We start from the raw sequence: 22,749 nt of genomic DNA, 5'->3' as shown, positions 1-22,749 counted from the left end.
TCTTCCCTGATTGTCATCTGCAGGGCAGTGTTCAGTAATGAGCAGCCGATGTAGTTCAACTGAGACTTAGATTCAAAAAGACAATTTATTGGGGAAAAAAATAGTTTCTTTCCACTCCTCTATCTAATTTTTTTCCTTCTAAGGCAATGTATTATTTTTGGTGGTGGTAATGTGATCAGAAGCTCACATCTGCTCTAGTCAGCAAGGTGGTGTTCGCTGAACTATTGGCTTTGAAGTTTGCTACTCTGTAGTAAGAGTCTCTCTCTGTTCTTGTCAGTTCCTTTGTGTCCCTGCAAGATTTCCAGGGATCTCCAGTCTCTCCTGCTGCCCCCACACTCCTCTTAGCAGAGTCCTTCTTGTAGGACTCTGTTTTGCGATCTCCTCTCGGTCTTTAACCAGTGCAGAGAGGTTGGTACCTGGAAGGGAGCAGGACCATTTTAACTATTCCGCTAAAGATGAGAGAGAAAACTGAGGCTAGGTTAACACATGCCTGTGTTGTAAGTTGGATTCATGACCTTGCTGTGCAAATGAGCATTAGGTCTGGGGTGCCCAAGAGCTGTGTTCCCAGTAGGTATGATGCCTTCTGCCCTAGCATTGGTTGAGTCCAGCCTCCTCTGTAGTCCCACTCCTGAGAAGTCTTCATGTCAGTGACAGGAGAAGGCGTGGAAAAGGCTTAAAATATCCATCAAAAAGAGCATCTCTTGTGGTCAGGGTGATCAAGCGATACTAGTCCACGCTGGAGTGCCCTGGCTSTGCCGTTAGTGTGTGTGTTTGCTCCTGGGGAGTGACACCTCAGTGCAGAAGCCTTTAAAGGGATCCTGGTGGATCCGATGGCAATACTCTCTCCTACTTTTCCAGGCTGACCTTTTAAGATTGTGRTGATGATTATATTTACCAGCTAAGAACTGGAGAAGAATAGACAGTTGAGATGCCAAATCATTTTGCTAAGGGTGTGGGAAATGATGTATTGTAAGTTTATCTTTATGAAACTTAATTTTAGATATGGCTAGCAGAGTGTTCCTTGAAATAGGAAAGTGTTAATTTGTCCAATACTGGAGTGAAAGCTGTGATTAAAAAAAAGTGAGCTGAGAAAGATTTAGATTCTGAAAGATGCATGTCCAATGCCTGTGTCATTAGGCCAGTGACAAAGCTGTTGCTTGGAGTCTGCAGACCATTGAAAATCAGGCAGCAAGGGAATGCAGCTACGTGGCTTTAGCATACTGGCGAATCGTTACGGAAGTGAGAGCACAGAGAGCTTTTTTTTCCTTCCCTTATCTGCAAGGTACCTGAATTTCAAGCAACCACTCATAGTTTCCAAGTCTGCYAACCACTGACAACAAAAATATTTGGATGAGTTTTCAAAGGAACTGGAGGCCCAGCCTCCAATCCTGCTGGTATGGTTTGTTTGGACAAACTGAATTGCAGGTACAAATTGTACCTTTGGCTGTATGATATGCAAATCCCCCTAGAATGAAAAATCCTTGAAGTGAGACCTTCTCTAACAGTTACCTGAAKCTGAGCTTCTTACTTTCAATTTTTATCCAGAACTCTTCACTTCTAGCAGAGCCAGCATTACTTGGTGACAATTAATTTGAGAATTAAGCTTTTTTTTCCCCCAGATCTTAGRGGTGTGCTAAGAATTAGTTCTGGTATTTTTAGTGTTGCATTATATTATGCTGTAGAGCAAATATCAGTCATTTCATGGGAGGATGGAGGAGAGGACAGAGAAGATAGCAATTTATTAAATATAGCTAATGTTGGAGGTTGGCTAATACTTTGGAGGAGAGAGTTTGGAGTACTGCAGTTGCGTAACTTAGCATTTTTTATCTGCATAAGAACTTCAGTAGCGTGTTTTGACTATTGCTTCTTTTAGGGATCAGTTGCCTTCATAYTGTAAGAAGGTAGTTTGTATGGTTATGATATAGGCTGGATTTTGCTGGAGAATTTGRAAAGTTTCAGCTTTTTCTACGCCTGACTTCAAGATTCATTCTCTATTTCGTGCATGCAATTTTATGGCTGATTTTATGAAGGGTTTAATACAAACCATTTACGTCAAGTATCCTGGTCTCTGATTAAAATAGATTCAAGTCAAAGGAAATTAGCCTAAATGGTTTTGAAATTGCAGCATTTGTGGGGRAAAAACTGTTGAAAACCCTCTAGTTAATAAGCATTACAAAGCACGTATTAATTTTAAATATAGCAGCGAAGCCTGCTTGGTTCAAGGAAAGGCTGTTCAACCTCTGGACTGCCAGTGGCCTCAGACTGTTCTTAGGCAGGTACTGCCCCTGCTGCTTGGTTGCTTTTGAGGTACTACTTCCCTTTGCTTTCCTTTTAACTTCATTAAAAAAAAGAAAAAAGACRAAGAAGAACGTGAATGTATGTCACTCCACTAAATGCTGATCTATTCTGGGTTGAACCTGTTAGTCCAGGTCCTGTCTCCTCTTTGTGAAGYAGCCAAAGTGAAGGAGAGCAACAGAAGCTTAGGGAAAAATTTAGGATGAGTTTGGCACGTCTTGTAATTCTTCTGTGTTTGGACTCTCTGCTCCTTGTAGTTGACATCTGTAAGGATTCAGAGAAGCAGATGTCTCTGCTCAGAGTGATGTTGCAGGCAGATGTTGTCAATGAGAAGGCATCATGAGTCCCAGCTGGTGGGTTTCTGAGACACCCCCCCCCCGGCCCAGAGGGGACAGAAAGGGTAGAGGCAGTTTYCTCTGAAGGAAACCTTTCAAGAGGTATTGGACCCAGGGAGGCTCTTAAGAGAACGTAAGGTCTTTCCTGCGGGTAGAATGCCTTGCTTGTCTTGATCTGGGGCACGTTTGTGCTATGTCTCTTTGGTGCTTTGAGTTGTCATCTTCATTTTGGTTATAAAATGCAGTTTATTTGAGAGACTGTTTTTATTCCTCCTCCTAAAATCTAGGGTGGTTTGTCTGGGCTGGGAGGCAGAGATCCTACCCTCATGTCTGTGCTTGAGCAATATGGGGCTTTACACTAGATAGAGAGTCCTGAAGGAGACCTGCTGATGCTATGGGTATGTGAAATATCTGTGCAGTACTGACACCGTAAGGCTCGTTCTACGTAGCTGTGCCTGTAAGACCTTAATTTTAAGCTTAGTGATGCTGATCCTTAGGTTTATGACTTCTGAGAGGAGAAAATAATTAATGCTTTTGGACTAGAAGTACCCAAAGTGCTGCCTGTGGACTGCAGAACTTCTACACACATCCCTGAAGAACAGGCTGGAGATACTCTCTTATATGCTTTACTGCAAAAACTGAAGATGGTGGATAAGGCTGGTCAGCTGTTAGTCAGCTCACAGAGCATCTTCTGCTTGCCTGTGAAGGAAGATGACAGTATCAAGGGGAGGGAAAAAGAAGGCTCGTTATTCCTTTTATTGAATTTGKAAGATGCTTATATGCAGATTAAATGGATCCTAGGGAACTGGTAACATTTTCCACTTTGACAGTCGATTTTATTCACCTCTATTCTTATTTTGTGTTGTATGATTTATTGGGGACCCCCTTCTACATTTAGCAGGAAAATGAAAGATCTCTGTGTTGGGTGATCCTGGCTGTCCATCTCGTCTAGTACCTCATATTTGACAGTCGATGGAGATGATCCCCAGATGCTTCAGGGGAAGGTTGAATAAATCATATTAAAGAAAGCTATGAAATAATCTGCCCATTTGGTATATTTTTCTCTTCCCTCTTCTTGCTCTTCTACCTTAGCTACTATAAATGTGGAGTTCTCATTATCTCTTTAAAGGTCTATTCCTTTCTGGAATCCTACCGAGCTCTGATTCAGTAGTGTTTTATGGCATTATGGGATTAAGGAGTAGATTTAAGAAAAATAATACTTGCAATTGTCAGGACTATAAACTCGCCAGGTGAAGATGATGTATTCCTGCTGCTGAGAGGCTCTGATCAGCTGCTCCTGTGAAGGGAAACTGCAAGTCAACAGAAGATACTGAAGTGAGGAGGAGAAAATGTTAGCAATAGGCAACTTCCACAACTTGCTCCTCAGAGGTTTTGAGGGCTTCCTATTCTAGGAAACCCTATCTACTCCCACTGCTTTTCCTGTGGTTCAAGTATATGAATCAGGCAAAGCATGGAAAAATGTTGGGAATGGGGAGAGATTGGGCGTGATTGTTCTGCTTTTGTTTTTTCCATTGTGTGGGACTGGTAAAAAGTTTGTATTTACTAGCTGGGTCCAGTTGGCCTTTGAGCAACATCCTAAGCAGAGCTACGTTATCCCCTGCAAGTAATTGCTAAAGATTAACGAGTGGCCTGTCACTGACTTGGTTTCAGTTCTTCTCAGTGGTCGGTTTGGGGGTTAAGTCAGTTGTCACACTCAAGTGTCTCCCTAACTGAATCACCYGTTAATTTTCTATAGCTGCCTTCCTTGGGAGCCTGAGAGTAACTGGGCATCTTAGCATCATCTGGCCTTGACTGGTTTTGTTACCAGACTTTTGCATAGCTCTTCGTTGAAATTCTTTCTTTGACTGGGATATCATGGAAAGGAAAGAGTTTTAGAGGTACAGGAAGACTTTGGTTAGGGTTGTTCCTTGACAACTTGCTTAAAAGGAACTAAATCCATTTTTGATTTTCTTTTTCTCTGTAGTAACCTCTATATAGTTCTGGGAGTTCTCARCATGAACATAGTGAGTGCAAGAATGTGTTGCTGGAGCTGAGGAGCATGCTACAGTGAGAGAGGTTTCTTCTCTGGGGCTCTTGCCCCACCTCCAGGAGAGCCACTTGTCTGTCACTGTGTGTGTGTGGGGGGGTCTTAGACCTCACCTTTGGGTCTAAGCATCCACTCTGGTTCCTGGGGTGTTGCAGAACCACTGAATTGTATCTTGTTTTTATAATCAAAACTAAATACGTATTTGGAAGACTGTGGAGGTGGGTGTGTCTTGGGTGCATCAGGGCTGTCCARGAGCATAGGTCTTGAAGACTTTTAAGGCAGTCTCTTGCCTGAGACTTCTTAGTTTTCCACGTGTCTTGGTCTCAGTTTTGTCTCTTGCACAAAGATATTAAAATGAGATGTAGTCTTGGCTAGTCTCATGATTTGGGCAGGAGACTGCCCTGTGGGCTACTTCATGCAGCCTTTTTCCCTCTAGCAAGATAGAAGGGTACAAGCTCCTTCAAGCTTTGCTTGAGGCAAAGTGCCTTTTGCCTTCATTTCACCCGGTGGACGCGTTCTTTTCGGTTAACGTGACTGAGCTCCACAAATGTTGTTGTGGCAAGTGCGGGAGCTCTTTATTGGTGACTTCCTCCAATCTTTTAGTAGCTGGAACATTTCCAGTGTTGCACATTCGTGACATTATGCCAGTTACTTGGTCATGTCCTGCCCTAGGGTGCTTAGCCAGGCATGATGAAATGAGTCTGAGGAGAAGGACAGTGCTTAAAAGACAAAAAAATGAACTCTCTTTGAATTGCAGTGGTGATATTTTCTGGGAAATAGAGTCTCATGACTGTTTCTTTGCAGACTTTGCTGTTTATTGCAGACAAAAGAGGTCAAAAGAGTTCCAAGCGCAATACATCATTTTACCTTTTCTGACTTTTTTTTTTTTTTTTAATGCTGCCTACAAACAATAGCAAGGAAAADAGAGGCAGGACATAGTAATTCTCCTTAAAAAAGCGATGAGAAAAACTAGCAAGGAAACAGCAGTGTATGAAGGAGAAAAAGCAAGGCGGTGTTTGAGATGCGAAATCCCGTTTGAATAGCGTGGGATAGTGTAAAAGACACTTTCATCTCTAACAACAGTYGGAGCGAGCTGTGCATCTTCTCTCCTGCTAGGTATCTGTGATCTGATCTAGCATGGCTTGAAAAATCCCTGGCCGTGCTTTTTTATGGCTTTATCATGGAAAAACAATATTTTTCCAATATTTGGAAGATTTTCTGGGAAAACAAATGACAAAACCGGGCAGAAGGTATCGAATGCAAAGTTCTGGCATGGGGGAGAAATGCCTCAGAACAGATCTCGCCAAAACTAACTAGTTTTATTATTTTGAGACAGGTTGCTGGGTATCTTCTTGTGTCCCTGCTTTGGAGAGGGGGAGGAGACCCATTTTGGGTCTTTTTGTTTTGCCAGGCTGCAAATGYTTCTTAAGCTCTCCAAAGTAATGCGCGAGGTTTTGCCAAATCTGTCCTCTGTCTGGTCCGAAATTCGCAGAGGAGGAAGCTACTTTTCCAGACGTTAGTCCTGCAAACCCAGCTGCAGAGCTGAAACTCAGCTTGGCCTCTCCTACACCAGCAAGGTAGTTGAGATCTGAAGAGGTGACGCTGTCGTGCTTGTGCGCCGGCTGTGCCTGGTGCTCGGAAAGCTCTGTGGCCGTAAATTTATGTGTGCAATGCGTGTGTGTGTGCATATATACATATATATATATATATATATATATTGTAATGCAACAGATACCACTTATTGTCAGTTTTCCCCAAGTAGTTGCTGACTACAAAGTTATTCCCTATTTTTACAAGTTGGGAACATGTTGCTTTAGGAAAGACTTCTATCTATAAAGTGTACTATAAAACATTTACTAATGTGAACATTAGCATTAAATGCACGCTTTGGCAGAGGATTAGTATAATTTAACAACTTGCTTTGTGTGTTTGTCTGAACTCCGGCTATGAAAGAAATACCTGTATTACCATAAATACTTCTGACCAAGCTACATTTATGAAAATAAATGAAGCAAATTAAGCCTTGGATAGATTTCTTTTAATTTGGCTTCCAAAGGAAACAAAGCGTACGTGTTTGTGTATGCAGGGGGGATACGGGGAAATACTCATCCATTGAATTAATTCTAGAGTTCGTTACACAATTTCTCTGTCCGTTTTCCCTGTCTGGCCCCAAACTGTGGCAGTCCAGTAAATCCTAGACTTCCTTCCCCCAGGGACTATTTCTCTTCGTACGTGTGAAACGGCTTGTGTGCCTGGGGAGAAGTGGGTCCGTGGAGGAGACGCCCACAGTGGCTGTGGCATTTATGTCCCTTATACCTGGCCGAATCCAGTAACTTTATTGCAAGAACAAGTAAATCCTGGTCTGCACACAGCCTGCTTTTGCCATGCTGTAGGTTATTTCTTGTCAGAACTTGCTGAGTAAATAATGTGCATTTAGAAATACCTTCATATATACATAAGTATATTTAAATTCTAATGCATACTTTAAATACTTTAATTGTGAAATGTGGACCATAATATTTCTGAAAAATAGTTACTGGAATTACGTTAGGTGCTATGAAACGTTTCTTCATGAAATTGTTTTTTGAAGTTTTAGAGCTTTAATGCATCTTTTCATAACACGTATTAATGATCAGAAATACAATTTATGTGAATCCTAGTCTGTACTAGACTGTGTGAGGCCCTTTAGGGATGCTTGCAGGAAAGAAGATGGTTTGCTTTTCTGTGTACTTCACAGAGGAGCCATAATTGATTTAATATTGATAACCCCCTTTGCAAGAAGACACGTGCAACTGAATCAGCAAAATACAAGCTAAAATAAGCAATCAATGAATGCAGCATGATTAGGAAGTAGCATTATGAATAGCAGTCTGGAGCATTTGCTTCCTTTTAAGCCCGTTCATAATCTTTACAAAAGCCAAATGAAGATCAATTCATTTCCTGGTGAGGCTTTATTTCTGTGAGGGGAGAAATGAGTGAAGCTTGTTTGAAATCAATAGCTTTTAGTTTGTGGCATTGCTTGTGACTCGGAAGGTTTTGGCTTTTCTGCTGAGATTTAAAGGCAGGGAGCAGTACAGGTATTGCAATACATATGTAAGTAATAGCTGAGAGGTAATATATGTGACAGGATTAGGGTACCTCGAGCAAGCTTGAGCCTGCCTGCGTGCGCGTGTGCGCACTGTGTGTAGGCAGACAGCCGGGGACCGTGAGACCATAACGTGATTTGTAACGTATTGTGCTTCAGACACTCGGCAGCTCGGGCGCGAGTAAATCATTCAGTCCAATCAGGGCACCGCTGGTGTATACAAATTTACCTCCCAGGTTCTCTTCTGCATCAATACGAAGTACGTACAGGTTACCTGTGGGGAAATAGAGCATCTGTTGGGCCAGAAAAGGATCAGCAAATAACTAATGGCTGCATGCAGACAAAAACATCCAAACCTTGCATGTGTATTAATGTGTTTGTGTAAATGAGAGAAGATTTTACTTGTTAGCTCACGTGGGAAGTGGGTAAAAGTCAAACAGTATTGATGGCGAGGGGAGGGGGAAGAAGTCTCCTGATTTTTTTTTTTTTTTCCTCTTTTTTCCCCGTGGTTTGTTCTTCAGGTTTTTGCTTATACTTTTGTTGTGGGTCTACTCATATCAAGTAYGTTATAACCATTGCCTCGTAAAAATAAATCCACAGCAAGCTGTTCTGTATTTACGATCTGAAGTTGCAGTATATATTAATCTCTGTTGAGGGTTGTCRTAGGTGGCAGTGTGAGCAAGGGACGGCCTCCAAGTATGTCAGGCTTTGGGTGCTCCTGGTAGTGTCTCAGCTGTCGGAGCAGCAAATCTATAGCCTTAAATCATGTTCTCTGGGTTTAAGTGATAGTAAAAGTCCTTTCCGAAGTGCCTATGCTACGTAGCCATGCCTCTGTCATTTGGATGTCTAGAGGCGTTGAATAGGCTGAGCAAGAAGGGTCTGGGTAGCCCGGCTCCTGGGGCACGTTGGGARTTCCCCACCGTGCCAGCACCAGCTCTTCAGCAGAACTTACAGAACTTTTCTTTGCTTCACCCCGTGGTGATTCAGCTCTTGCTCGACTGCRTTGGGCTGAACTCCTCTCTAACCTGCCTTTTACGGAGGTAGGTGCTGTTACTGTTTTGCGGTTGGGTGGAACGGGATGAACAGTCTCTTCCATGCTCAGACTGGTTTTTCTCCTAGCTTCTCCTCTTCTGTATCCTCCCTTGCTTTGGCAGAGGAGGAGGGAACAACTCATGACAGTGTAACGCTGTTGGAGGGGTGAATTTAGCCACAGAACAGCAGTGGTGCTGTGAGTCTTCATCTGTAAAATACGGGAAGATCTTGACCTAGTGAAGTTTTCTTTTCTTTTCTTTCATTTTTTTTCTTTTCTTTTTTATGGCAGTATGCTGATCTGTTGTATTTATTGCACTGGGTAAAACCAATGGGGCAAGTTGGACTCTCACTAAGTAGCTGTGTGGTCTTCAGGAAGTACTTAACCTCTCCATGCCCAATGTTCCCCACTGTTAAGAAAATGGAAGGATTTCTTACACTGTAAACTGCATTCAGCTACCTGGTACCTGAAATCAAAATACCAGAAATGCAAATCAAAATCAACTCCATTCTTTGTTTTTGATCACTTTGATATTGTATCTGACTTGCTTTTTTTTTTCGTCTCTTCTCTAAGCAGCATGTATGTCATATCAAATGGTATGTTATCATGTTCTTAGTGATTTGCCCGTGCTGTGAGGTCRCGTGGGTGGGTTGCGGTGAGGTGGGCTCCAGCGAGCTGGGGTTGTGGAGTTCTCCCGGGTTGCTTGTCCCCATGCAAAAAAGGAAAGCTTGCCAGACAGGGCTGCGCAACAGCCCTCTGCTGCAGGTGATCTAATTTGGGCAGAACTTATGTAAATGTGTACTGTGATTGCTGTAGATAGCAGAAAAGGCTTAAAAAAATCTTAGTCTTGCCGGTCGGTGGAGTGGGTCTCTTATTAGAAGAAGTAAGGGGGGGAAAGAAAAGAAATAACTGATTTTAGAGAGAATTCTTTACATTTATCATTTTTATACTGCCTATCGCAGCAATGGTGTTGTTCCACCTGGTGCTCCAGGCTGCACAGTGTTAGCCACTTTTCTTATTCACTTCCCCAAGTGTATATACAGAGTATGTCAAAATCTTGAATTCCCATTAGATTTGTTTTAATAAGAAACTCCTTAGGTAATGTTACAGACTAAGGGCTTCATTCCAAATTTGGCAGGTAAGGATTGCCAGCTTCTGGTTGATAAAGGTCTCCAGTGGAACTGCCACCCTGAAGCTGGTGACTGGAGGCCCTCTGACATGAGGGGTATGGGTTCCCTTAATCGGAAGTGCCCATTTATAAGTTTAGTCCAGGTCTCTCTGCGATCGAGAGAGAGAAAAGACAATTCTACCTACCCCAAAATAGCTGTATCRGTCCATTATACCAGGCAGCAGCTTTCTTATACTTTGGATAAGAGGGATGGAATAAATTGTTCTTTGGCAGTGCCAGGGTCTCTTCATCGACCTCGAAGGGAGTGTTGACATCTACTTTAGACTAGATGTCAGTTCATTAGGCCAGTCMTTCCTTGCTTCTACAAGATCTAATGAGTAGCTGTTGCCTCTAATAGAGGATGTCATAACATACGTTGTTAATTTACAATTTTACATTGCTGCCTTTCATCCAGTGCTCTCTGAGCACTTACACGCTTGTAAWGCGGAGGTCTTGGTTGCCTCTTTGTAGCAGAGTCAGCGTTGCTCCCGCTTTGGCGGCGTCGCCTGGCGGGCTGCCAGCCCTTCCTCGTGGAAGCACCRGCTCTGTTCAGCTGTTGGGCGGTGAAGTCGGGAGCAGATTTTGCATTGCAGCCTGATTGCTCAGGATGCTCGCCGCATCGGAAGTCAGTTGGAGGTTAGCGTGCTTCTTGCTTTGATGTGATGATATCTGGTTTTTTTTGTTTTGTTTTGTTTTTGTGAAATGTTGTGGACAGCAGTTTTCAAAAGCCTGTTTAGTTGTTTCCTGCCTATTTCAACTTTATTCARCATTCGGCTCTGTTCTGAGGTGACTGTTGAAAAGCAAACAAACAAACAAAAACCAGCTCCTAGATTTCCTCCCCGACTGATGCCCTCTGTCTGGGGTTACGTGTGAGACAAAAGACTGACAGAGCCGTTGCAGTAGGACCTATGGTTTTTTTTTTTTTTTTTTTTTTCCTGAGCCACCACTGATCTCCTGTGGCCTTGGGGTTTACCACTTAATTCCTGTGTTCTGTCATCTAGAGGAATGATGATGATGATTTTAACTTTCAGTGACATCCTGTGGTACTTAAATAATTGATGCCTTCGGTTAAGAGATGAGCAGCCTCCTTCCCCTCAAGGCTCTTGCTGGACTGGGAACCCCCTGCTCTGCTGCAGACTTCAGGGTGACTGTATTTGGGTTTGGCCACGAGGGAGGCATGCTTGCCTTTCTTGCTGTGTGGCTATCCTGGGCAAAGGCCCTGCTCTGCACCGAGCTTGCCATGCCTTAGGTTGTCATTGTGGGGCTGATGAGTGAGTAAGCCAGGCAGGGACCCTTTCCTAGAAGCAGAGACTGTGGTTGTCATTGCTTGAGCTGTTGATAGGCACCCAAAGGCATGTGCCTGGTGATAGGCACCCAAAGACTGGCTGTGCGTATGATGAGACGGGGGCTATAGGCTATGCTGTGCATTAAGCTGCTCTTTGACACCTTCTCCATCATCAGAGTCCGAGTGCGCTGCCTCTGTAATGGGGTAAAATGCTTGGTACCTCCTGTCTGGGAGGTGCTGTGAAAGTATGGTCGTGGGAACCAAAGGGACAGAGCTTCCTAGGCGTTGAGAGAGATGCTGATAGCTCTTTCATTTGTAAGATGCTATTGTGTTTGCTCCAGGTTGGCTTTATAGAAGAGCTTAGCAAGACAGTAGTCCATAYGATAATACTTTCTGAGAGAATTTCACTTAATGTGCAGCAATTCTACACCAAATTGTCTCTTATGCACCCTTTACTTTACTATTGCAATTCCATATATCATTGTAGGAGAGGCATTTAAAAATGTATGAGCTTATTAAGTTGAACTCTTTGCTGCTGAACTATATTTTATAGAAAATCTACAAAATCCTATAAAAGCTGTGCCCAAGCGTTTAAGCACTTTCACTAGGCTAACAACGTTTTTAAGGACAGTAAGTAACAAGATTCATTTATTCTACTAATCAAAAGAATATTTGCCTATTTAAATATTCCAAACTTCAAGCCTTATGCAAGAATAAAATGTCAGGAAAGGATAAGCTCCTGATAAGCACGTTAGCAAAATTTGTTTTATGTGATGACCAGCAAAGGGATGATTAATAACTAGACTTCAAGAGACGGATTTGGAAACTATTAGGTGCTCAGAATTAAGAAGAAAAAAATTTTTGCTGGTTAATTTATAGGCGAGGAGGAAGTCTTTCAAAACCTGTCACTGAGGTCTTATTTGATGAAGAAGTTTGGACTCTTCARGAAGTTTAAATATTGGTAGAGTTATAGAAGACCCAAACTCTCAAAGTTCAGTTTATAGGATACGGGGGCAGCATAGAGCCCTGAAGCTTTGGAAGTTCACCCTTCTCCATGGCGGTTCCTTCTGTAGATATCTAAAAGGTAATCTGCAGAGGGGATATGCTTTCTGTCACCTTCATGCAGTGCAGGAGAGTTGTGCTGAACAGGCTGAAAGGGCATTTCTGCAAAGATGAGTAATAGCATAGTGTCAGAGCTAATGAAGATGTAGCTGTAAGGTAGATACACTGGTCATCAGTCAACCTGAGCCCACATGTCAAGGCTGCGACACCTGAATCCTGCTCCCAAGACTCTGCCTTGTGGCAGCAGAAAAAGCCAGTTCAATGGCCACTTGTGGCCATTGATGTATGTGGGCTAACTTAACAGATTTAATGTAATGCTGTGTGCTTCCAAGCATCATCTTGCGTGATCCTGCTTAATCTGTATCTGTGCCAGTCATTACAGTCAGGCCAATTAACTTGTTCCCGTGGCTGCAAAAAAGCAGCCTACTGTTATTCTGTTGACCCTTTGCATTACTCTGCATCACTTCTTTGTCTGCCAGGTAGAGGCAGTCCCTGCTGGGGTGGAAGTAGAACGCTTTAAGCTTGCACCATATTTTAAATCTTCAAATTTGGCATGCTAATTTTCTTGCAACATCAACAGAGATGAAACAGAGGTGCTTTCTTTACATATGAGTATGTTGTGTGCTCTGCTTGCTGTGGTGTGGGGCAGGAAGGTGTATAAATGAGCTCCACCTCACATCTAAGGTTGTGTTCATGCAGTAAGTGCTTGCCTGGCAGTGTGCATAGATGGTCTTACAGATTTCAGCATGTGGTGAACCAGTTGCCTCATAACTCTCCTAACTCTTCCTGTGCATGCCTGCTATCCCCATTTAGGATGAGCTCGGCTCTTATGTGGAGTTGTGACTGGTTTGGGACTACTGAGTCAAAACAAATTCAAAAGGTGGCTTCCTGCAGCCGCAGTACCTGAGCCTGACCCGTGGTCAGCTTGATTTGCCTTTGCTGCCTTTTGACACTCCTGTTTGTCTATCCTGAAAACAGAGACATCAGTCCCGGAGCATTTTCATGAAGAAAGTGAGACTGCTTTGGGTTGGTTGCTGCCTGAAGGACAGATGATGGAATCCACAAGCAGAACCTCTGTGTGTGCTGCGAATCAGAGCAGAAGTGCTGGGGTAGCACTGGCCCGAAGGAAAAAAGCTCATGCCAGAGCASTTGTGTCTGTGTGTTTTCAGGCAATGCAAGAAGGTTTTACCCTAGTCTTTAAGCCACAGTGTGTGTAAGGTCAGCTTTTTCTCTGGCTTGCTAAAAACGATGATTTAAAAACATTGTCAGGGTTCTCAGTCTGCTGCAGCAGGTACGTTTTCTTCAGTGGTGTTTTCTAATGCATGTTTACCACCTGATGTGTCTTCCGGTTCATCTTTCTCCGTATTTTGGTTGACATCGTCTGTATTTTGTTTCACCGCAGTCACTCAGATGGAGARGTGACTTCAGATGGCTCCAGACAGGACAGTCTATGATGCCTTATAGTCGTCGGGGATGGTTCATTGGATATGTGTCRGTAGAAAATCAGGTTATTGATGGGTCACTTTCAGACAGTTATTGAAGTCTTCATTTTTTTTTAATCTAGGTTCAAGTAATGCCCTTAAACATTGGATGTGTTTGATAGCCAGAGCACATATGACCAAAACCTTTCAAGTTCGTGGAGTTCTGCTTTCTCAATAGAGATGAGAGCAGCTGTACAAGTGAAAWTTTTTGCTTAATGGGTTTTAATCTCCAATTAAAATTTTGGTAGGCAGACTTATACTTGAATTTGGGGGATGGTCTCATGGATTTGAGCTTCTGTGAGAAATAAAAGCATGTRCTGTCAAGAGGAGATGGCTCAAGGGAGGCATATCCCAGAAGGTGGGAGGTAATTTCTACAATTGTTGCAAAGACTGTATTCACCATCAATTGGGATTAGTGTATACTGGCTCTCTTGGTATTAGCAGCATTTTTGTTTTTGTGATCTGAGGAGCAAGCCCTGTACCAGATCGTTCACAAGTTGCACTCACTGCCCAATACTGATAAACGRTTTGTGTCAAGAGTAGTGGAGAGTATCGGGAGTAGAAACCATCTGAGTTTGGTTGTCAGTTGTGTGACTGATACCAGGCAGTGTGATTGCAGGTGCTTGTTGCAAAATGGAAGTAGCTTTGCATCCCAGAAGACAATTGGTATGTATTAGTTGAGAATTAAAATGGAACACGTTAAATAGTGGGCAAGGAGAAGTGTTTTAGAAATGTTACTTGACATTTTGTGGTCTCTTTATGCTTTAGGAGTACTTGCTGCGATTCTGGGTTATTTTTCTGCCACAGGATCACGAAGCAGTAAATGATAGGATGTCCCTTTTCCACTACAGTCGATAAGCATCCTAATCTCAGCTGCTGCGCAGAAGATTAGATTTACAGCTGTATGGCGAGCATAAAACAAATGATCGGAGGATTCAAAGGCAGGCTCCTACAGCAGACAAACATGTACAGCAGCAAAATTTGATCTTTTTTGTTCTGAAATTTGCTGACTTGATTAATGCGACCTGATGGATACCAAGCTGTTCAGCATAAACTCGGCCCATATTTCCCCTTCCCCCACCTCCTTGTCTCATCTTTGATTTGTTTCTGAATGATTTCTTATGTAAAGTAGTAACTGCAAAAAAGTAACTGTAGGAAATGCCCCTCCTGTAAATTTATCTTATTTCTGCACTTCCCAGTGCGTTCGCCTGATTGCAAACTTGAACTTCTCTAACCACCTGATTCCTGAGAGTTTTACTCTGTTGGCTGTGATTTAGTGGGACATAAAAGTATCTCTTGCTCTGATGTCCCTATTGATCTAAATGAGAGACAAAACTCTAAAGGATATGAAAGACGATGTTTCTTTTTGCTGTTGGCTCACAGCATTTATATATAAATCCTGCAAGCAGGTGCCATCCTCCATTTAACTGAAAAGAGTGGGATTTAGTGGGGAAAATGTCATTATGTGACCTGTAGTAATTAGTTTACAAGTGTTGGCAAGTAGCAATGCCATGTGCTTTACCAATTGAATGCATTTTTTCCCTTTCTTAATCAAGCAGAGAGGGGAATGTGAGGGACCAACTTGAGCGCGTTTGAGTTTTACCCAGTTTGAAGGACTTCGGGATGCAAAAGGCCCGGCACAAGTGTAGCGCCTCTGTCTTGGGTCTGCAGCCAGATGTAAACGGTGCTAAGTAGCACCCGATGCAGGGCAAGGAAGAAATTTCTGAAAAACCTTCTAGTAATGCGGGAAAACTGAAAGTAGGCAAATTTATGTTCAAAAGCGGTGCTGCTCTTTGTGCGTAACTAATTGGGGACCCAAGCAGGAGCCTGTTGTGTTGGTTTCTCTGTTGCTTAACATTTGAGTGAATTTTAAAAGTTTTCAGARTGCACGCAGGGGTCCCTTGGAAATCGTCCAGTTTTGTTGGACTGAGATGAGCTGGCGGGCAGACCACGAATGACTGGACCTGAGCATTAGAAATAAAACCTAATATTCSCCTGCTAGAAAACATGAGGAGCTGCAAAAGATTTCTAGCTCACCTAGGAAATGGATTCCTTGCCCACCCCCCTCCTCGATAATTCAAGTCCTAAAAAGCTTGGCAAAGACCTCAGAAGAAGGGATTTATTCCTAGGGCTTTTTGTACTCCTTTAGCTGGTTAGGCTCAATTTCCCCCGAGAACATTCTTGAATATCACATTTCTCTCATTAATTGCTGATCTCCCAAGTGGCAAACWCGTAGTCTAGGCTGAGGACCGCAGCTGTGCCAGAACTGAAGTTCTGGCTACCTTGTGCATGTGATACTTCAGGCTCGAATATATCCCTTGGGGTCAGGTCCCATTTGGATAATTAGCTAGATGTGAATCCAAGATTTGGAAGGATTTTGGACAGGGATCTGAATTTTAAGGATATTCTCTGGAAATTGGCCAATTTGCCTAAAGGAGACTACTATGGATGGAGGGGGAGGATGTAATCTTGGAGATTGTGTGCTAGGCTGAGCATTGCTGGAAGTCCTTATGGCTTGCCTCTAACTCCTACGCAGTTGTCCCTGCTGGGATTTGTGCTTGTTGCTGGCCTTTGACGTCGTTCCTCTTGATTAACTTGGAGCAGGCTGAAGGCAGGAGATACTTCACGCATCTTCCCAGCTTTTGCTGCTAGGAGAAAAGGCAGCCCCTTTGAGTTAAAAAAAAAAAAAAAAGGTGTGTGTGTGTGTGTGTCTTGTTGTGCTTTAGGGTGTGGGCAGATAGGAATCTCCTCCTGTAAACAGACACCTGCGACAGGTTGTCACGCAGACTCTCCATCCTGCCTGCCAGCTGCTGGGAGGAGCCAGGAGCTTGCATAGGACATGGGTCCTCACTGCCTGACCTGGCAGGAGATGGCAGATCCTCCGTTTCTTAGCTGCTGTCTCAAATGCCTCAGATGTGTGTTTTAGGAGGAAAACAACCAGCTTCTGTGCTTCAGCCTGAGCCACAAGGCTAAAGGACTGAGTCTGGGTCAGTTCCTTTTGTGCTTGAAATGCTCGGAAGAGAAGAAAACCCTTCCTATCGTCTCCTGCCATTGTTGTTCCTGCTTTTCTTAACAAGTCCTCCACTGACCCTTCTCATTACATCTGATCTCGAGCATTGTGGTTTTCTTTCCTTTTTTATTTYCCCCCTTCTTTGGCCTCATGAGGGAACAAAAGGTGCTTTCTGGGGTGAAGGCAGATCTGTTGATATGGCCGCTTGGCCAGGACAAGCTGTTGTGGTRCCTGTAGAAGAAGCCACCTGAGAGCACTGTGCATGTGCAGAGCCTCAAAGAGTCACAGCATTGCGTGGGTTAACAGCATGAGGCTTCAGCGTGCCTACTCTTTCCCTCGACTTACCAGTTTTCCTCTGTATTTTGCTTTAACTTTACTCGGGCGAAGGAGAAGCGTGGTAAGAGTGGTGCCAGGCAAATGTGGATGATAGATGAACCTCAAAGGGCTTTGTCTGRTTTTCTTCCAAAGCACTTTGATTGGGAAGGGAGCTCATTATACCCACAAAAATGTGCGTAGATGGAAGACTGTGCAGAGGTTACACTGTTTAAAACAAACAAAAAAWATATATATATATTTTTCCTTTAGTGACCATCTTATCTTCATTTTAGCAGATATTGACATACATGAAAAGCAGATTTTTGGTTTTGGAGTTGCTTAAGTTTGACTGTTGTGCTAGGATTTCCAGGTCGGTCGTTGTTTTACCCCATCACTACCGTTAGTTCAATTTAAAGACAGCTCTTTCAAAATGCTGTTCAGCGTTTAGGAGAATATGCTGCCTTTGGAGAGGGCTTGAATTGCTTCAGGGAAGGCAATTAGTTAAATTGAGAAATACAGTTTTTTTTCTAGCCAGCATACTACTTTAACTGGAGAAGATTTTCACAGAACCGTGTTTCTGTGCAAATTTTTATTTCCTTCGTCTCATTGCAGAGTCTGAAGAATGCTTGCAGTTGCCTAAGAAACACCTAATACAATTAAATATAGAGTCATTGTTGGTTAGTCAATGGGCTTGAAGCTATGTCTGGAGATCGTTCTTGCGTTCCTCCTTTCTTTACTTATCTGGGCAGGATTTACTTGGCAAAGGCTCATTGTAACTCTGCGAACGCTGCTAATGTTCCATGTCTAATCTGTCACGAGCGGGGAAGGCTTGCTCGCTTTTGCTCCGTCTTCCCTCACCCTGTCTATTCACCGGAAAGCTGGAGAGTGGGATTAAATTGTTTAAAGTAGTTAAAGACTCCTCCCGGGCGTACGTGCGTATGATTGTGTGTATGAGCGCAGCGTTTTCATCTTTATTTTTCGGAACYGAGGAAAGAGGAACTGCAGCCCCCCAGAACGCAAGTAGCTCCTGCACAAGGCCAGCTCTTCAAAGGAGTTAAGAGGTGCCGTATTATCGTGGAGTTTAGTGGTCTTTTGTATGCTTGCCTGTTTGGCTTTCTGCAAGTATAATATTAAGWTCAGGCTTCTGGTTAAGATAAAGTTGCATTAAAACATTATCTGTGTCTCATGGGCRGTAGGTGTGCTCCTTGAAGAGCTGTGGACTACCCGAAAGAGCGCTTCCACGTACAGCTACCTAAATCCTGCTCTGTGTGTGTCCTACGTCTTGATGTCTGATGTATTTATGCTATCTGAATCTTTTACTTGCCAGGATGGAGCTGGCTGGCAGGTGAACTGGGAACTTCTTCCACCTCTGTCCTGCTCCGTTATGCAGAAATGTGCTTAAGCAAACACCCAGCTGCAAAGACAAAGCCTGCTTTGAGTAATTAGTCCTGAAATCCAGAGAGATGATTGCTTGCTTTTTTTTTTTTCTTCTTTAAACTATATTGACTGTGAATTGCAAAGAGACCAGTTCATGGCAATGCTCCACTGAGATATTTTGGAGACAAATATATTCGCAAGAATCTGCAGAAAGAGCTAAAACATTTATTAGAACTATTTAACCGATAGGGTCATTTTGTATTCGTTCATTCAAAAGCAAATGGGAAGAAAATTCGCAAGTGCAGTTTAAGACCACAGCTCATTTCTCAGCATCTATTAATCTTAAAACAGCACAGRGAATGTGGGGTTTTGCTTTGAAAGGTGAAGTTGGAGACTTGTTGTTCTGCAGGCCTGCTTTTCGTATACGCGTGCAGATGTGTGTATGTAGTCACGCATGAACACAACCTCAGTTAACTGAGCTCTAGCTTAGCACCCTCCCTTTCACGCTCTTGGAGTTGCTGGAAGGATATTCTGGGGCACCGCTAGCTCTTCCTAGGTAATGCTGCCAAAATTATGTGAGGGCAGCCAAAATAAGTGCTTGTGCAAAGCCGCGGGGCATCAGCCATGGTCCTGGGCGGTGCATCAAACGTGTGTCCATCTGAGCATAGCCATGGTCCTGTGCATGCTCTGCTAACCTTGTGTTTCTCTCTGCCCGCTGGGCTACAGGTGCAAAGAGCTGAAATACGCCAAGGACCTACCCCAGATCTCCATTATCTTCATCTTTGTGAACGAGGCGCTGTCGGTTATTCTGCGATCGGTGCACAGTGCTGTGAATCATACGCCGGCTCACCTCCTCAAGGAGATAATCCTTGTGGATGACAACAGTGATGAAGGTAAGCAGTGGGGTGATCTRGGATCTCCCAGGCATCAGGGGTGTGCTTGGAGTGTCTTTCCAGGAGTGTAAAATTCCGTTGAGAAGTTGCTCTCCCTTTGGGAGTGGTGGTACTGCTGCRTGATGTGCGGTCAGATGTGGAGGGTGTGCTGGCCTGAGCACCAGTCCTCACCCTGCTCCTTTTCTCCAGCTTCTGTAGCATAAAAGTAACAGGATCATACTGAAGTTAAAATCTGGAATAACTGGTGATGGAAAGTGGAGTTAAGAACTGGAAAGCTAAAGGAAACCAGAACATGTTCTCACATTTCTCTTTTCTGTAGCGTCCAGAAGTTCTGGCTTCAGCTGTAGCTTTGGTTTTAATAAAAACAAAAGAGATATGATTGTAGAGATATGATGGTTGTAGAGATATGATGAACAAGACCCTGGAGTCTAGTGATTCCTGTTCTGGCCTGTTGCAGTGGCTCCAAGCAAGGTGTTTTCTCTGGGTGTGCCTCAGTTTCCCCGTCTGAAAAATAAAGTCCTAAATTTTATAAATGGCTGGGTCTCTGTAGTAATAAAGAACAGACCCTCCTTACTCTAATATTATGCTTTCCATGTAAGAAAGAAATGCAAAGAGGAAGAGAAGGAAACGAACATACCTGGCCTGAACAAGTCAAGCTATGGCAAAATTTGGCACAGGGTGGAGGTTTTCCATGTTCCACACTCATGTCTTAAATTGAGCCTGTTTTTGACTGCTCTCGAACACCATCCTTTCTTTTGGTAATACACATCTGCGAGGTGCTTAAAACCCATGCATGTTTTCAGACTCGAGTTTTCTACAGCTTTTTTGTTTTTTCCCAACATATAGTTGGGTCGCACGATATAACATATGGCGTAGGTAAAATCTTCATGAAGACTAGCAAAAGGTTGAAGTACTTTGATTAATGCCTTGTTCGTTTGTATTGCACACTGTAATGATATTAAAAAGAATAATAGACTCGGGCTGTGTATCTCGTGATCAGCAGGGGAGAATAGAGAAGGCACAGGAAGAGGACAACTCCTTTCTTTTTCTGGCTRTTCCAAAGCAAGCCTGAGCGGTTGCTCTTCTGATAGCAATGAGATGGAAAACAGTAAGCAACTCAAGCCTGTAAAAATAGGTACTCGAGTGCAATAATGAGCACCGCAGAAAGCTGATGAATTGTAATTACCRATAAAAGGAAGAGGAGGCCAGCTCCTCCACTGATGGAAGTCAGTGCAGCTCTAGGGAAGCTAACAAAAGCTGGGATGACGCACACCAGTGAAGCCCCGGGATTTTAGAGCTGGAACTCTGTCTTGTGAAGGAAAAGTGCAGATGATCCAYGTTTGCAGTTGTTGGTATTGCCCTCTGCTTAGATGGTTAGAAATAGCAATGTGAAATGCTGCTTCTCCAAGTTCAGTATCAATGGAGTGAAGAGGAGAACAGGCTTGTAGAGAAAAGCCACTGGTGGTAATTACTGAGCTTCTCTGCTCACTGCTGTCTACAAAGAAGTGTGTTTCTAAGCAGCCTGCACCAGCCATTCARGATGCAGCACTGAGGCTAATATTGTATCAAGTACTTTGGAAACACTTAGGAAAGGCATAGGACAATGGATAAAATCCTTTCAGAAAGCACCCCCCACACAGTCCTCAARTAAGCTGAGACTGCAGCTGGCAGGGAGGATGCAAAATAAAGCCTCTTTCTTTATCTGCTGCCAGATGGCAGGGCACCGTCATCCCTGGTGTTGACTGTGAGGAGAATGGTGCTGCTGGGCTGTGGTGGGGAGGCTGGGGGCTGGATGGCAACAGGGGCAGTGAGGAGAGGTGGCCAAAGCTTGGCAGCCTGCTTGGTAGCTTTGCGGGTTCAGGTTTTTTTTGTGCCTGTTTTGCCTGATCTGGACAAGCTCCCTGCTTCATGCCCAAGTGCCTTTTAGTAGGCGCCAAGAAATGGTCCRGAGTTGAGCTAAGGGTCATATAAAACCTGAAGACCAAGGTGAGTCTTTCCCAGAAACCTTGTGCTGCAGAAGTAAAAGGAGAATGGATAAAGGGAACACTGCAAGGGAACAAGGAGATGCTATTAGCCAGTAGGGTTAGTTARTAATATGAGCACTACTGCTTTTGAGCCTTTGTAGGCATCATGACAGCTGAGATTATTAAGGAGGAATTTGAAGGGAGATAATGAAGTAAATTGGCAGATGTTACGGAGAGCTCYTCTGAAGCATGTAGCAGTCTGATTTTTTTCTCCTATAAAAGAAATGATACAAACCAATACGCATCCCTGGGACCTATGTGTTCACCCGCTGCATAGTCAAGGAGCCTCAATGACGTGAACGAATTATTAATGGCAATAATGTTGTCTTATAGTTCACATTAACAGTAGGAAGTAATTGTGAGCAGCAATAGCAACATCTTACAGTTGATGCTCTGGATATTACAAACAAAGTAGTTGTAATAAATGGATTTGATTCCTACAGGATTCTCCTGAGCTCTGAGATTTAAAGATGAATTCTGGAGATGCGCTGGTGCCGAGCAGAGGATGGAGCTGCGTGGGTGTGTGCCTTGGGCTGTGACTGAACACGATGAGGAATTAACATAGCTTGTTTGTGAGGGGCTGTGTGTATCTGTGAGATTATTGATTTGAGTGTATGGCTTGTAGCGGTACCCTAGTTCTTCAAAGCCTTCAGATGCTTGGTTTTGTACACCAGAAAGAAGATTGACCTTCAGCGAGCAGGGGCTCAAAAATTCCTCAAAACCAGTAGATGCGTTGAGGAAACCCTAGGTGGGTCCCCAGAAGCAGCATTAGGTGAAAACACTCTAGGTTAAAAAAAAATATGGTCCATGAAAAGTTATGGTCCTGAGCTTCACTCTGTGGAGTGTGCTGTTTCTATGTAGTTTCTGCCTGGGAGCACTCATGTACACGGACATGAAGTGGAAATACTGGCTGCGAATACGTATCAGTTATTTAAGAGTAAAACATGTTCCCAAACAAGCATTTAGAGAACCCTGGAATTTCTGAGTCAACTTTGTATTTTAAAATTCATTCCAGTAGTGCAGGTAGGAAAGAAATGTGTGCTCAGCACTGCTGGTTTGTCTGCCCTTCAGATGCTTCACCAGCTAGCCGCAGAGGTGGCATGAAAACCTTCTGGTGTTTTGTGGTTCTAGACTGGCACAAACTGCTTCTAAAGCCTCGGTAAGCTTTTCTCTGCCCCACAGAGCTCATGGTTTTGTCACAATGTGATGCGCAAATCTGCAAAACRTAGAAATAAGCAATGAGGTATTAACGGTTAGTAAACATGGCCATTCTAATTCTTCAYAGCTGAGCTGTAAATGGATGTAGACATGAATATATTGTAATGAAAAAAAAATCCCTCCT

The 22,749-nt window shown here is 43.4% G+C and overlaps 1 protein-coding gene across 1 annotated transcript in view; it reads left to right on the top strand.

The window, feature by feature from the left end:
• The window catches only part of GALNT17 (polypeptide N-acetylgalactosaminyltransferase 17), a 206,146-nt gene that overhangs the window by 54,963 nt on the left and 128,434 nt on the right, over positions 1 to 22,749 (top strand). Inside the window, exon 3 of the mRNA XM_085302016.1 lies at positions 19,217 to 19,383. Coding sequence (XP_085158142.1) covers positions 19,217 to 19,383 — 167 coding nt within the window. The remainder of the gene's footprint in view (positions 1 to 19,216; positions 19,384 to 22,749) is intronic.

Source organism: Rhea americana, unplaced genomic scaffold (assembly GCF_003343005.1).
Source record: "Rhea americana isolate MKP2758 unplaced genomic scaffold, rheAme1 scaffold_182, whole genome shotgun sequence".
In the NCBI taxonomy this organism is placed as follows: Eukaryota; Metazoa; Chordata; class Aves; order Rheiformes; family Rheidae; genus Rhea; species Rhea americana.
Note: the sequence above shows the minus strand (reverse complement) of the source record. Positions and strands in the feature narration are given on the sequence as shown.